General features: G+C 40.5%; 1 protein-coding gene across 2 annotated transcripts in view; it reads left to right on the top strand.

Annotated features, from left to right (window-relative positions):
• Nucleotides 1-10084, top strand: part of C5_1H8orf34 (chromosome 5_1 C8orf34 homolog) — a 1018772-nt gene extending 1008688 nt beyond the window's left edge. The window contains exon 14 of one of the 2 annotated variants that reach the window (XM_085605488.1): nucleotides 7913-10084. In XM_085605488.1, the coding sequence (XP_085461614.1) occupies nucleotides 7913-7920 (8 nt within the window). In that variant the 3' untranslated portion in view covers nucleotides 7921-10084. The remainder of the gene's footprint in view (nucleotides 1-7912) is intronic. The other variant, XM_085605487.1, reaches the window with a different exon arrangement.
• Nucleotides 10085-17306: the final 7222 nt, after the last annotated feature.

Raw genomic sequence — 17306 nt, 5'->3', positions numbered from 1 at the left:
GGTGGCATAATACATGCTGCAGCCCCTGGTAGGCCTCTGGGGTACCTATGTCCTGAGTACATAGTATACCATATACTAGGGACTTATAAGGGTACCTCAGAATCCAATCGGTGGTTTACCTAAGGTACACGGAATCCATTTAGAGAGGAAGCAGCTATGCTGGGGTCCTGAATAGCCAGAATAAAGTCGAAAAACAGTGAAACATCAGCAAAAAGTGGGGGTAACCATAAGAAGCAGACCCTACTCTCCTACACTGGCGACAGTCAGTGTGAAAGGGCACAGACAGGCTTGCTTTTGGTGCACTGCTGGCACCCACTGCAAGCGTCCACTGCGCATTGATACTGGCATCGCCACTAAATAGCCTACAGGATTTTAGCAGCTAGACTGCTGAAAACACCACTTTCATGGCAAATGGGAAGTGGGGTGAACAAGTATGTAAGCTTTCTCCACACAAACAGCGAACTGTGGTGGAACGGAAAGCTATGTCGGCCCAAAACAAAATATAAGGTAAACTAATAATTAACAGCTAAAAAGTACAACTTTTAAATTAATGTGCCCCTTGCCTGAGAATTACCTTCTGCGTGTTAATGCACAAATTGCCATTAAATAGCCTACAGGATATTGGCAGCAAGACTGCTGAAAACACTACTTTCGTGGCAGAAACATCAGCCCCCTGTTTATTCCAGTATGTCTTTGGGAATCTTCAGTGCCCTTCAGAGTTGGAGCTCCAGCAACTACAGGAAAAGAGCCCTTTAATAGCCAACAATGAAGTGAACATGAACTGAACATGCGAGCCCTGGATACTTGTTAATGTGTCTGAGAACCACCCATCTCCGCATACTTCAGTTCAATCTCGAGACATTCAATTTAGGTAGCTACTGGTTGGTCTTTGCATGGTGAGCTCGTGCACCCTTTTCACCTCTGTGATAATTTCTGCTGTGAACCATATTAATGGTCCTCATAGCAACATCCATTGCCAGTGAGGTCATTGTAGCTGGCTCAAAGTTAGATTGTGCACATTGTTAATTATTTTTGCTTAGGTCTCCTTTCTTACAGAAAGAGGAGCCACTACATTCTATCTTTGACAGAAGTTCCAACCCAGGGACTACTTTTCACTGTTAGTGTGAACACAGGACAACTGAATTACTCTCACTCCACATTGTCGGTTCACCTCCTTCATTGTCACCAGAAGTTGTAGTGAATAAGAGATTTCCACTCCTGATGGATCAGTCAAAATGTTTCAGGCTGCGGTGGACACCAGTCATCAACAAGCAAACTGACTTTAGGCCATTGCTCCTTCTCTTTCTTTCCCAATTCTCTGTGACCTCCATGGTCATTGTAATGCTTATCACTTCCGATTACTTCGCAACTTCACAATCCCTCGCTGGGATTCCTTTCTGACTAAGGACCTAATTTAGTATTTAGTGGACTCTGTCACCCTGAGGGAATACCCATTTGTCAAATAGTGAGTTGATGTTGAACTTGGCTCCCTCAGCAGGGTCACCCCCAAACCTTTTGCCTTCAACCCTCCTATTTGTGATGCATTAACTTTTATTGGCCTTAGGGCTGCTAAACAGTGCTAATGTGCTTGTGCTCACTCCGTAAAATATGGTAAAACTAACTTACACCTGATAGGCCTCTTTAATTTACTTTTAAGTTCCTAGTAAAGTGGCATACCATATACCCAGGGCTGGTAAATTAAATTCTACTAATTGACCTACAGCCTTATTGTGCGACCCACTTACGTATCCCTTTAATACATGTATCCGGCCTGCTATTGCAGCCAGCTAGCAGCTAATATGACCTTGCAAAATAACCACTTTGCCAAACCCTGAACTCCACTTTTAAAACATGCAAGTTGTCCGTAAGGTATGCCCTAGACAGCCCATATGGCAGGGTGCATTTTAGTTAAAAGGTTGGACATGTACTTTTTAGTTTTCCATAGTAGTGAAAAACTCAGAATTTCTCTTTTTACTGCTGTGAGGCCTACCTCTCCCATAGGATAACATTGGGTGGCCTTATTACATTTAATAAGTGCTAATGTTTTATTAGGAACAGATAGGAAAGTCATTTTTGTGTCTGACAAAATGTTAATTTAAAACCTTCTTTAATGGTAAAGTCATATTTTAAGTCAAATGTCTGTAAATGGCATTTTTAGAAAGTCGGCAATGTCCTGCCCTATTTGGTGCCTGCAGCCTGGGTCACATGACTGGGTGTAGTTGGCAGTTGGTCTTTGTTTATTCCTCCAAGACAGCCACACCATAGCAGGATTAGGTGTGCCTGGATGGGCCATCACTGCAGGATGGGAGGTGGAGCTACGCACAGACCCCTTGCAAGTCAATTTCCTGTGTCCTGCCTTTGCACAAAGAACTTCACACAATCCCACTGTGCCTGCAGCCAGGCTAGAGTCTGGGAAGGGAAGCAGGAAATTCCAAGCACTTCAAAGGTAATCTCTAGATACCTCTCCTATTTCAAAGAAAGCCACCATTTGTAAAAATAGGACCCTTAGACCCACGCTTCAGTTCACTTTCTGGACCTGCGGAAGGATTCTCAGAGGACTGTGTACTTCTGTGTCATTCAGAAGATTGCTCTGCTGCCCGAAGCCTCCCTTGAACCTTCGGAGGCCTGCTCTGAACATTCTGAGGCCTGCCATGACCTTTCTGTGGCCTGCCATGCTGCTTGAGTCCTTTTCCACTTCTTGAATCCAGGACTACCAGAGTGACTCCAAGGGCTAGTTGGCTGGCCTCCTGAACGGAGCCTAGGAACTGAAAATGCTCCAACCATCTTGAACCCACACCTGGACACAGCCTGAGTGAGTCCTGACCCTACAAAGGGTGCCTCTCCAGTCCTAGAGCCTTGGAAGTGGTGCTAATGATGCCCAGATAGCCAAAATCAAAAACTTGGCCCTTAGACACTTTTTGGCTAAAAATGCTTTGAGAACCAAGAGGAGACCGGGACCTACTTGCTCGTCAATTTGCCCAAGATGCATCGCCTGTAGGCCGGACTTCGTGGCAGAACCCACTATGTTCTTCTCTACAGCAGAAAATCCTGGTGAGCAGATCTTCACAAAAGGGGTATCCGGACTTGTGGAACCCTCATTGACTACAACCTGCAGATTCATCCCAATGGAGATTTTCAACTTGTTCACTGCGACTTCATCCATCGGTTCCCCAACAATGATGCCTCCTCCACAGACACTGCCTGCAGTCTTGCCTCGCTGAACTTTACATTCTCAGACATTTTCCAAGAAAGTCTGAAGTTAAGTGAAGTCCATTATTAACATTTCAACATGGCCACCGCATTTTAAGTTCAAATGCATACGATGCAGCTCAGTCCCCCTTTTACTTCTTTTCCATTCCGGACAGTTTTAAACAGTCAACATATATGAGACGAGGTTTGACGGCGTTCTTTTGAAGCTATACTTGCCAGCGAATGACATATGGGATACAGATCAGTACTTTGTTACCTGGGACTGTTACTTAGCATGAGACTTTCTTGGCAAATGACGTAACTTTTTAATTCACTGCATTATCAGCAGTCGAGTCTCACCCAATTTTCATTTAATTTTTTCATCGACTCCATGCAAAGGCAGCACTAACGCTCTTCTTTCTCTTTACGTTGTTCCCACTTCACAGTGACTTATCAAGGTCTCAGGGGATCTCCGTGGCAGCTCTACTGTCTAGAAAAGTAGATACATAAATCAGGTCAGTTGTTTCGAGCTATTTCAACTAACTATGGGGCATATTATCAAGAAACAGCGTTACAATTACCGCTGCTTTAGCGACAGAAAACTGCTGCTAAAGCAGTGATAATGGGCTTGATAATATGCCCTTGAGAATTCCCATAGAAGCCCATGTTCTGGTGTCAACATGGGCTTCTATTGGAATTCTCTGCGGCATATTATCAAGCCCATTATCGACGCTTTGGTGGCCGTTTTCTGCCGCTAAAGCGGTGATAATTTTAACGCTGTGCTTGACAATATGTCCCTAGGTTTGGGTCCATGTTTCGGTCCTGAACCACAATGAACAATTATTACTGCTAACTAATTTTGAGTTTGTGATTCAGTCCTGTTCAGGGAATAAACAACTAATTGGCATTTAAATTACACTTCTTTGCCTGTTATGACTACAGTTCTGTATACCGAATCTACATTATTAGTACCCTGTCTATATGTACAATAACAAATACTATTAATGGCTCGATGTGCGTTATTAGGTGCATGTTTTGCATGTTATTTTTCGTGTTGACTTTATTCTTTTTTCCAGCACATCTTGGAACCACTTGTTCTTTGGACTGGGACGAAAGGATACACAATGATCATATGAAACATTGCTTCTCTCGCCTTAAGAAGACAAGTTTAATTCTAGTGTGGGACTGCACTTCACTGATGTGTTTTACTTTATTTTCTCTCTGCTCCATATGAAGCAGTCTAGACTTCTAACGTGAGGCCGACACAAGAATGGCCTTCCTTTATACAATACTCTTTTCATCTATTTATTGCGACTGACAACTTGGAAAGCAAATTTCTTTGAGGTTAGACTACTGATAGACACTATCTTATGCTTTACTCTCACACATGGTTTTTCGTTTCTCGACTTGTCAACAAAGGCTCTATCCATTGCACTTTCATTGCGTGACTACAACTTTTCATCACACATGCAATATATCTTTGCTCACTTTATTTGGTATCTGATCTTTTCTTGTTTTTGCCTTCTTGTCGGTGTTCACTACAAATATTCATCAATAGTGAAAGTCACCGTAAACTTTACAACCTTTTTCTTTGCTTAAGCGTTTTCATGTACCTCAATATATGTCTATTACTGTCATAAAGCCTTGAAAAAGTCACTGATTGATGAAACACGTGTTGGATGTTACCATTACCGACAACTCGACGGATGTAACTTGCTGATCATTATATTGAAGCTGACACCATCTCTCTTTAAACAGGATGGACATAACTTCCTTTTCAATGTACTGTTAATCCAAGGAAATAAAAAGAAACAATTACATGTGAAAATAAACTTTTGGTTGTGAAATTGATGCTTCTTGTGTTTAGACTAAAGAAGATTTCTTGCCCCAAATAATTTTCTATTTCGACACCCTTTACCTATTTGATTTTCACTTTAATGTGGAGTGCTGGGATGAATCTCTTTTGACACATGGGCAAGGGACTAGCTGTTATTATGTTGTCTTACAGGAATGACTGAAGATGACATGGCTTTTCCAGCACTCTCAGTAAAAGAATAAAATGCCCTAAGCTGCCTGTTCTGTCCCTGAGAGAGCCCATCCAGTAGTAAGCATTTATGTTCCATATGAGTTAGTGGTGGTCGCTGATGACAATAGAGTTATGAGGCCGTTACACTCACATGACAGGCCGAATTACTATGCACACAAATGTCTTGGCTAAATTGATCCGCATCTTTATTGCAGCAACACATCATGGTCGTCACTGATCTTGGCCACGGGTTGGCTCTATGACTTGGAAGGGGCTTGCAAGCCATGAGCATTAGGGGTAAATGCAGTACTATTGTCTCTCCATGCTTACAGTTGACCCCAAGCTACACATGGCCAGTGTCTACCTCACAATTAGCCACTCACTATTTGTACCGTCCACTGTGGGTTTGACAGATGCACCCTAGCTTCATACTGGCTGCAGATTGGGAACTTGGTTGAACCATTTTTGTGCCTTGGACACTCCAATTTTCAATCTGGATTCACTGAACTGAAATGACCACCACCCTGTCCCCACTTCCCGATCATGGATAAGCTGCACTGGTGGCACTAGCAAAACTGCAAGGGGACAAGTGACAGCCAGAGTAGATCACAGGCTTAAACCACAATATTATTCCCACCTAATGGTCCATCGAAAGCAGTGATTGTTTGAAGCAATACTATATCTAAAAAGGTCATGGATCAAAAAAGTCCATTGTAGCAGTAATGTCATGAAACACCTGGAATGCCCATGTTGCTTCAAGAAGTTATACATGCTGCTATCCTTTTTTATTTGGTTCACATTAAGTTAAAATCAGTGCTGCTGTATCATTTTATATGTTGTGTTTCATCTTCAAAAATGTTGTTTCACATGCAGGAATCTTTTTGGTGCTCTTAACTGGATTTCTGTCTTAGTAGCTCTATACAAATACAATACAACAGATAATAAAGAACTAATGTGCTTTATAAAACTCTCAAAATGACAACATTTTAAGACAGCAAAGGGTAGGTAAACAATGGTAACCTTGATTGACATATTTAGGGCTGCTTTTCAAAGAGGTAAATAAACGTTCTGCATTTAATCTCTATTCTTTGGCACCCACGGTTTTATAAGAGAGACGCTATTCGGATACAGATATTCAATGCTGATGCTAATCATTTTATTTTGTACCTTGTCTTACACAAAGCAGGCGCTACATGAAGCCTTGAGCACGTCAGTGCAAGATAAATTATGTGGAAGTCCATGACCTGACTTCTAGATTCCTAGCATAAATTATTAGTGGGTCTGAGCCCACAAGTCCAAATAACATTTCCCCTGTGGCATCTTTGCCTCTAGCACCTGCCTCAAGCATCGCCTAAGCACCACTCTACCCACAATTCGATACCAGCTAGCTCTGTTACTCTTAACTAAAATTCGGAGCACGCAGCACCTCTTCACATGCCTGAGTCCTTAACCTCTTCCAAGTCAGATCACAACAACACTGGAATAGTCCCCAAGTGCCCTTTCTGAGCCAACCAGTTTTTAGAACAGTTAAGTGATGTTAATCTATGTGTGAAAGAGCAGCACAACATTGAAGATTCAAAGCTAAATTGTAGCACCTCTTCACACACACCCTGATCCTACGGCCTCCAATAGGAACACTTACAGAATGGAGGGTTAGTGAAGACACCGAAGGCTTTGATTGGTGTTCATGAAGGAAGCCGACAGTATCAATAGTGAAAGAGGGTGACACTGATGCCAGTGGGAAATGCGAGTGGTATCAGAGGACTGGAGCTGGGGGCAAGTATGCTAAAACCTGTACCAAGGAAAAGCCCTGTAAGACAGGAAGGTTGGATGGCAACCATCTGAAGAGTAGGCACTGCTTTAATAGCTCATGTGTTCCAAAAGAGGCTGCCAGAGGTAAGAAGGGACAATTAGGGACAGTTCTCACTCTATTCTCATATCTCTAGTTCCACTACTGGAACGTGCAGTGGCTCATACTTGAACTAATTAACACCCACCAGCTTCTTGAATCTCTTTTTGTGTACTTTCAATTAATTACGATCAAATATGCTTGTTCCTAATCTTTTTTATGTCAAACACTTGTTGCTTATACTCAAATTTTAGTCTCGAATTGGTGTTTTTAAAAGAATGCACATTTTTCCTGTATAAATGATTTGTCAATAACAGATCAATCAAAATGTGATTGTTTATTACAATCTATTTGGATTTGGTTTGTGGTCTTGACAGAAGAGGATACATTTTAAACAGGCTTGCAATAAAATTCCTCCAGGTTTGACAAAGGAGTTTGTGTAATCAATAAATTGCAATAGTATCTTTGACATAAAATCACGTACTATTGTGAGTGTGTAGACCTTAAGGAAACACTACCTGGCAGAGGACTTTGGATCACAGAGTGCAGGATTACACACAAAAAAGTTTAGCAACAATCAGATTTATTTTTAAATGCATTTGAGCATCATTTGAATAAAAATCATGACAAAACACTCACGTATCTTTAAGCAGTGCCTAAATAAAGCCACTGATAGATGTTTCTTCACTGTCCTTTGTGATTCACCTTGATTTGTTGGGGTTGGTGAGAATCTGTCTGCCATAAAAATCATCACTAGTTTTTGCAGAATTTACTACTATGCATAAATCATGTTTTAAACACTTGCTCTTTGTAGTTTTATACACTTAAAACTATAATTTTTTTTACAGGTTTGTGAAATACGCAAAAAATGAAAGATGACCAGTGTGAAAACAACCAGCTAGAAGATTCGTTTCCCACTTTTTTCTTTAATAATTTAAAAGAATGCTTATTTTTGTATTTTGAAGATTCCATCACAAATGCCAGCAGAGCTCCTGAGTAGAACTGCATTTCAGGATGCTGGTTTGCTGTTGTGTCTCAAGCAATCACAGTGGAACGCATGTAAGATTTGCAAGTAACAAGTATAATGAAGAGAGCATTATGGCTTTCATAGCCTGCTAGTCCTAAAGCACAGCATCAACAAATGCCAAACCAGTTATTAGTCTCATATTTGCTTTATATTCTCCTGTGCAATCACTTAAGATTTAACACTTCTTTTTCTAAATAAATGACTGGTTGTCCAAATTTCCAAATCCTGCACATAATCATGACTGTAGACTTTTCAAAATAAAAAATCAACTTTCAACGGTAAAAGTCCACATATTTGCTGGATGTCCTGCTGTAGTAACTGTAATAACTATAGGGTTGTGGGTGTGGATGGAAACTAGGGTCTTCCTAGAAGGGGTGTGAAAAGTCTGGTTTGTGTCAAAAAACCTCAATGCCATAAGTGTGTGTATTCAAATACATTCAACGTGACCTTTCACACACAATTAGTGTTCCTAACTATAGTGCTTTCCATATGTTTTTAAACCTGGAAAAACCTTTACACGTGGAAAAAAACTTTGTTTCTGAGACTTAAATATAGCAATTTAGAATTTTCATAAATTTTTATGCAGAAGATATGTGGCTTTTGGAAATTACTGAAAGTCACTTTTTGAAAATCAAAGGCTTGAATGCCTCAACACAGGACTCCTACAATTACTCATTTGATTTTTAATCTGGCCCATTAATTTACATTTGAGTTTAGGCAATCCAAATTCTTCGAAAATAGAATTGTTTCTACCATACATTGCAAAGTATTAGATGTAGGTGAATGCCCTCAGCTTTTCTCACTGCTCCTATGGATGTATTTTATGTGTGGGCACAAATGTTTATTGCTAGTAACAATTGCATCGCATAGACAGAATTTAAATGGTATAAACAACCTTTTACTTGGTCTATCTTTAAGTACAGGTTTTTTTAATTACATTTCATGCATCTTTAATTCTTTAATATATTAATCACAATGCAGGGACGAAAGTTGCACCATCACCATTTGTGGGAGTCATCACAAATGTACAGTGTACGGTTTTTCCTTTTTCTATTTTTCTATTATATTAAATTTTTCATCACTATTGGATTTTAAAACTGACCCATACCTGAAAATGCATCCACGTACATAGAGTTTGGCTTTTGTCTTTGCTGTTCCATTATGGGCCCATAAACATCTTCACCATGCCTTGATCACTGCAGATTAGGGCCTCATTTCTGAAACACTGCAAAATACACAGTGTTCCAAGGCTATGTCAATGTGCTGAAGCTTTTGGCACTGTCCAGGGATACAGAGCACTCTGAATGTATTCTCCGACTTCCAGCAGCGTAGAGTCAAATCATTTTTGTCTTAGATCTTATCAACAATTTTCTACTGCTTATATTTTTGTAATCTTTAGCCATTTTTAGATGAAAAAAAATTGAATTGTATATCACTATGTGCCAAGCTGTAACACGTTTTGTCAGAGAAAATAATCAGTTCATTTTTTCCAGCTGTGCTTGATGTTTGAGTGGGTGAGGAGTAGAAGCTGGCCTTTCCCTTGTTGCACAACTAAAGTGAGGAACAAATACCGCAGTATGGTGAAAGAAAATACTTCTTGCAGCATGGTTGAACAATAGCAGATGAATTAAGCATGCTAAAGGAACATTTCTACATATGTATGACAAGCATCGACCACAACAGGAATTTTTTAATCATTTTCAGATGAGCGACCTGATTGTTTTTTGTTAAGGTCATTTATATACCGACTGCAGTGTTCCATTATTTCTTTCAAATATGTCTGCTTATTTTAAAGACAAAATAGGATTATGGATTATTTTCCTCTAAGAATTTTAAAGCATGTTTGGAGCTTGTTTGTATACATTAAAACATATATAGATATGCCTTGTTTCTGTACCTTGTGTATGTAGTACAATTGCTTGCAACTTATAGAAAGTGCTGAGGGCCATTGATTTTTTCTGGGGAAATAAAAACAATACTCTGTAAAAAACAATCCAATGGGATGAGTGTTTTTTTCAGGTGCTTGCTTTTTATTTGAAAGTTGATCAATTGTATTTAACAGTCGATGTTTATTATGTTTTTACTTGTGTTCCCTCCTATGCTTCAATTCAAGTTTGGTAATATAAACACATTAAAACGATCTCTTCATTAAAAATGTTTGAAATACAAATTCATGATACTAAAGCGGCAAACAGATTTATTAAGCCTCATTTTGCTTAAATGTGGTGCTCAAATTGACTACATTAATACATTTCGAAATATGCATAGCATCTATTAAACATGTCATTGCTCCATTGCAGTATGAAACATAGTAAGACATAAAACTGACTTTGAAAGTGCAACATCAGTAATCATAATAGGACCTGCAGTTTCCAACGCCATCACACACAATCTAGAGATTTGTAATTCCATACTGTGAACAGTTTGAATGAATGATTGAGAAACGTCTGAAGCCTGATGTATCACACAGACTTGCAGTGGAAAGTTGCAATTAGCAAAATCTGCAGTTTCACGGCCACAAAAGTTTTTACCAGGCAATGAACCAATTTTGTGAGTCTTAAAAGTATTTCTCACTCACAAAAGTGGGTCTCTGATAGGGATGCCCTTGAAAATTGTGTCAGAGTTTCATGTGTCAACGATTTCCATCTACAGTAGTGGTTGCAAACCATTGAGCAGATGCCAAAACCCGATCTGGATGGTATCTAACTCTCAAAAAAGCTGCTTTGGGACAGCTTCTCCTTTGTGAATAGTGTTGGGCGGCTGAAAGGGAAATAGATAGTGGTCCATGAGATCACTGCATGGTCCCCCGATGTCTTTCGAAATGAGAAACAGTTTTGTTAATGCATGACCTTTCCGTTCAACGGATATGGGATGCTTCAAAAATGTTTTTCTTAGGAAATACATATGCAGGTATGGAGGTCGGTTGGCCCTTTGAGGCCACCCTACCTGTGCTCACAGTCAATCCCAGGGGATGGCAAATGGTGAACTGCCTAATATTCATTAAGTAGGTCACTATATGACCATCTGTGAATGGGTATTTTATCATGTGAACTATTAATATATTGGGTCATAAAATGACAGGCAAGGGGTGAAAAGGTCATAGGTAATTTGCACTATTTTTTGAGGGATGCCTAGTTCCAATTTAAAGGTATTTTTTACAAATGGTTCAAATATTATCCTAACATCAACTAACCCAATCCTTCACATTAACACTAACGGCCACACTACAATGTCTGAGGATGCTGTGGTGTTAATTCAGCACCCCTGTAGTTAAGAATGCCGGGTGTTCCACAAACTCCGGGGGAATTAAACTAATAGGGATTCTGGGTTAAACCATGAGATTCCTCTGTGTGGTGAGGACTTAATTGGGAGTTAGTGATTTGGGGTCTGATCCCTTCAGTAATTCCACATTATCCCCTTCACTTTTTTCCAGACACTTCAGATGCTTTCAGCAGCCAAAATCTTAGCAACGTGAGAGGTCTGCTGTAACTCCGTGGATTTTGTAATACCTCATAGGACTATTGTCAGGTTTTCTGGCTCTATCAGGATTTATAAGAGGCCGGTAATGAGAGCCTAAGTCTCTGTAACACTAAACAATTCTGTGACTTTACCCTTATGCCTAGCCATAATACCATCCCTCATGCTGACCTATCCCTCACCCTTATACAAACTTAATACCTTGGTTCATCCACTGTAATCAAACCGAGTGTAGTAGGCATAGTGCAATATACATTGCCTGTAGTTTCTTACCATTGTGATCACAGAGGTTACATCAGGTGTGCCATCAAAGAGTTCTGCTTCTACTTCCACTTTGCGTTAACTGACTCTGGTGCTAAGAACCCTATCTGATTGGTCTAGTCTCAACTTCTGAATTATATTCTGGCTCTCACATAGCATCCCTAACAGAGCTGGAAGTGTGTGGTGCTCACAAAACTTTTGGCTACAGAAAACATCTTGTAACTGGATACATGACAGGGAGGTATTATAATTTGCTGTGGATTTTAGTATGCAGAGTCAAGCATGTCTGACTTTCCCCATCCCATGCAGTGACAGTCAACTACTGTATACAGTTTCCAGTGTCTTACAGTCACTCTATGAATGTTTAACTATGAGAAATCAGAGTTGCCCCAGACTATTGTGACAGTTATATATTTATGATAGTTTCAACATATATGTGAACAAACCTGTAAGAAATTGAGTTAATTGTTCAGGGGTGGAAGTCCACTCAGGCAACAACCACAATCCTTGTTATGGTGAACCACAAAAGTCTCCAAACTAACCTGTGCTTAATCCTCTGGTAGCTGGGCACAAAGCAGTCAGGCTTAACGTAGAGACAAAGTGTAAAGTATTTATTCAGCACACAAACAGTAACAATGTTAAGAAACAACACAAGAAAAATCTCAAACCTATTTAGCAAAATAGTGTAAACTTTAATAAATAAAACGATACCAAAACAACAAAAATCCAATCAGTAGAACCAAAGATATGTAATTTTAACTTTTGTAGTGAAAATAGTGCCTAAAAGTAGACAGCGCAAGTTGCGCTGATCTGGTCATACTAGACCAGGATAAAATCAAGCGTGATGGTTGAATACCAGGATCATGATAGTTCCACTGAAAAGGTTACCTTCTCGAAGTCCATCGCAAAGAGTTCAGTTCACAAAGGGGGAGGCCACAGGAAGTCAGGAGATTGTCATGGATGGTCATCACTGTAGCACAAACAGCATACTGGACAGTGATTGCTGGAGCATCCCATTGGTGGTCATCATGGACTGTTGTTGCTGTAGCATGGAGTGCAGCTTTCGTGTTGCCATCGTCGCTGGCGATCACTCTAGTGCCAAGAGCAGGTCCCACCGGAACTTCACATTGGTGTGATCGTGGTTTGCAAAGTCTTGGCGCACAGGGGCCTGTTTGTGGTTGAAAAGAGTCCAAACTTCACATTTTCACCTTTTCATCTTTGGAAGAGCTCAAAGGGATGCCAGCTAAGGGTAAAGGTACTGGGGGCCCTCTCTTTGGGATCAGGGACTCACTCCAGTGGTGGCCAGCAGGGCTCAGGCACGTGCAGTGCAGCAGTCTGCTGGGCAGATGCAGGAAGGCTTCTGGACCTTGTTATGCCCCTGTAGTTCACAGAGTAGTTCCTCCAACTGACCCTTGGAGTCACCCAGGTTAGAACGGGAAGAAGGTAAGTATGTCCAGTCTTCTTAGACAGCAAGGAAGTCTTCAGCAGCAGTGCAGTTGTCTGGCAGCAGGGCAGTCCTCTATCTGTAACTTCAACAGGTCCAGGACTGTTCTGATGAGTTACTCTGGAGTTCCAATATGCATTCCTGGTGCCAGCCTTTGTGTGGGGGAAGCCCCTATACTACCCCAATTTCTGGTTCTAGAAAGTTTTTCCCCATCACCTTTCAAGGCTCCAAACTGTCTACTGAGACATAAGACAGAGCAGGCCTTGTGTCAGATTCCTTTGTGTGTACAAAGCCCTGTTAAATGTAAGTGGGGCTAGGTACAGCCCCTCCCACTCATTCTGTCAGGATGGCTCATCTTGTCCACAACTGAGACTCCTTTGTGTTAATGTGTGGAAGCAATACTCGATACCCAACAGCATAGCTATTCACAGTCATGTAACCCAGGCTACAGGCAGAGATGGTTAGGGCATAATTGCCAACCTTCTAAAAGTGTGGAAAGACAGCTGGGTTGCACTCAAAGTAAACAACATATGATATAGTGTGAAACAAATTGCTCTACCCAATTCAAAGTGAAAATGATAACTAAGACTTGCGTCCTAGACAGGAGGTTCACTACTGTGGTCCATTGCAATAGTGGAAATTGTTTAAAAAGTACAGGGTAAATAATTTCAACAATTGAAACAACAAGTCAAAGTATTTGAGTAATCAATATTTGAACGAAGCGTCCATTGGCGAAAGAAACACTTATAAACAGCGTTTTGCTCATGTCGATTTAATATTTAAACGAGTGAGTCTGGAAAGAAATTTTCTTAATGGAAATTAATTCAGGTTTAACAAATAAACTTCTGACAATGTGACCGATCACAATGCATTTCGGGCATTCACAATTGCCCTTCGTCCGGGGATTCTACAAACAGAAAAAACTACGATCAATAACACAACATTTGACCAGTATTGAAAATTTTTCAAAACCAGACTCTAAGTGAGCTGGACACACATGGGACTAAACACATGAGCGACATGATAATAAGGGGCGTCACTGTGCATGGTAAAAGTGGAATCTAAAACCTGGAGCTTTACCCACACAGGTATCAGAAGGTTGAACAGTCTGTAGGATGGAAAACATCCAAACCTGCGTGAAAGAGGGGAACAAGTGCAACTGAAGTGAAATCAGTCCGGAACCAGAGTGTTGAAATAGAAGAACACGTGCATCATGGGTATGCATGAAGCAGCCAGAGTACCCGTAGAGATGGATGTAACCTAAAGTGCATGCGTGCTACAATAGTGTATTCACCAAACAAAACCCCAAATGCCCAACAAGCCACTGTTGCAAGCCAAATACCTCCGGCCGACATGGCCAGCTGAGAAACAATGGTGCGGTGAAAGATACGAAGTCCTCTGAGTCACTAAGATAAATCAATAACAATAACATTAACAATACCAATACTGTGTACAAAAAAGACATGTTTTTGCATTTAAAGAATGTTTTTATCTTTTCCCAAAAATGTATTTAAATAATAAAAAAAGTTTTGTATATGAAAAAAACATTGTTGCATTGAATGCATTGGTATAGCAAGGGATAGCCCAGCGAGCTCTCCTAGCCACTGTTAAAGAGATATAGGTCGAGCGGGGGCGCTCTTGGAGCCCTTATATTTTTTGCAGGCATTTATTAACCAGAGGTAAGTTTAAAAGCTGGTCTTTAGAAGAACAAAAATCAATTGTACCCAAACGAACATAATGGTGTACTGTGTGACTGAATGGTGTGCAGAAGCGTGTAGACAAGCTTGCTTTGCCTTGCTAGTTACATAATCATGCATGTCGCACCCTTAAAAAGGTTGACAACATCTGCTGGAACAACCATCAGGTAGAACGAGGTCAGCGGCGGATCCTCCATGGTGGCGGAGGAGGGCCGCCCACCTCTCCACACAACTGCGGAAAGCTGGTAAAATAAAATGGTAATTAAAGGATTTTATTATCGTTTATTTTTCCAGCTTTTTGCCAAACTGAGAGACAGGGCCAGTGCGTCATTGCTGCTGATTGGCAGCAATGATGACTGGCCTCATGCCAAATGATGACTGGCTTCTTGCCAAATGTCGAAATCAGATAGGTCCGATTAGAGGTTTTCTCTTACTTGTTGTTGTTTCCCCCTCCTTTTGGACCTAACAGTAAACAGGGGTACCTTCCTTCATACATGTCGGTTTTGCCAGCTACATTATTATGGCCAAACAGACATGCGCAATTCAACCTCTCCAACCCTGCTGTCGTAGACAGCCAGATTGGAGAGCAGGCACAAGCCTGCAGTGCTTTTCAGAGCGCTGAATCAGCCTGCTCCAAACAATTCAGACACTTCTCTCATACAGCATGAGTCGGGAGCCGGCTGGAGAACACTGAGGACAGGACGTGCTGCAGGCAGAAAAGGTAAGTGGAACAAAATTTTTAATTTTAAAATGTAAATGTTTATTTTATATTGTTTCATTTTATCTATGTCGACTCACTATTTTTGTGAGTCACCATCCGCCACTGAATGAGATTGCCTAACAACTAGGCAGAGTGTGGCTCAATGACAATAAATGAAAAAATTGTCTAAGAAACATTTTGTTTCCTTATTATCATTTTAAAAATTATTGTGCCAATGAAGATAAAAATATATATATAGATAAAAATATAATATAGCCAGTGGGAAGTAACTGATAAACCCCTCCCTGATACAAGGTATAAAAAGGTGCCCAATAAATGTAAGCATCGCTAGAATACTATATCAAAACTCACTGGTCTCCCACCACGTAAACTGATTGAAGTTTCACATGTCCCGCCCTTAAAACGGCTGCTAACATCTGTTGGAATAATCCCCAGGTGAAAAGAGTTTGCCTAGCAATCAGACAGAGCATACCTCAATGTGTATGATGACCCTATGCAATATATACAGGAGTGTGCCATATTGCACTAAAGTAACATAGAAGATCAGCCTTACCCATAGATGCAAATGCTGTTTGATTGGAACTTTGTAATCCCAGTGCAAGTTGTGTAGATTGTTGGCCTCACACACAGACTGGGGACTCCGCTGTCAATTGTGTTTCAATACTTTTTTAATAATGGTGGTCAGAGGACCACTACCTTCTCTCACACTTTTCAGAAGTGTGTTTTTTTTTAATGCTGCCCCGTTTCCTTTAAGTAAACTGGACCTCATTTATTTAAAAAAGTTAAAGTAAAATTAAAAGTGATCACATACAGGGTAGTTTGCTGACCCTAAAAAGGGCCACCATCCTTGTGATGACCATCGATTGGAGTAAATCGCAGTTTGCAATCGCATGAACAGTAATGAGACAGATGAGATTGCAAGGCACTCTGAATGGGAATTTTACCAACTGACATGTTATTGCACAGGTTGGATAGCAAAATTCTATTCCATGTGCAAAAAAGTCAGTGAACAATTTGCGACCACTTTTTATGAATGGGATTTCTGGGAATCTGGCCCTCTATTACTCAGTTAAACCGAAGATAAAGTGTTTCTAGTGTTTCTCTGTTCTTTTAAATCACCTGCCAAACAAGGGCTGGCAGGACTGTAAGGCTGGTTGTCAAACTAAAATGTTCGACTGTTCATTTGTGTTAGTTTCTTTCTTATCAACACTGATCCAGCATTGATGTACTCAAAATAAGCTGGCCTTAAAACATGTGTATCCCTGCCAGTGGTAACATACCCTTCGGAGATGGAACTGTCAAGATGCATAGGGGCAGATTTATGAGCCCCTTGCGCCACTTTTGCGTCACTTTTCCCATGTTAAAAGTGACGCAAAAGTGGCGCAAGGGGCTCATAAATCTGCCCCATACTGTTTAAGTAGGCTGGATTTGGCAAGAAAAGGGTGGAGTAATAATTTTTCAACTCCATTTTGGATATCACCTGAACTGTTTATCACTGATTTAGAATTCTTTAACTAACAAGTATCAACTATTAATTCCGAAATTACGGGTAAATGTAATTTATCTCAAATCGGCTAACAGTACATGATCCGATAGGGACATTAGGTCGAACTTA

Source organism: Triturus cristatus, chromosome 5_1 (genome assembly GCF_964204655.1).
Source record: "Triturus cristatus chromosome 5_1, aTriCri1.1, whole genome shotgun sequence".
Lineage (NCBI taxonomy): Eukaryota > Metazoa > Chordata > Amphibia > Caudata > Salamandridae > Triturus > Triturus cristatus.
Note: the sequence above shows the minus strand (reverse complement) of the source record. Positions and strands in the feature narration are given on the sequence as shown.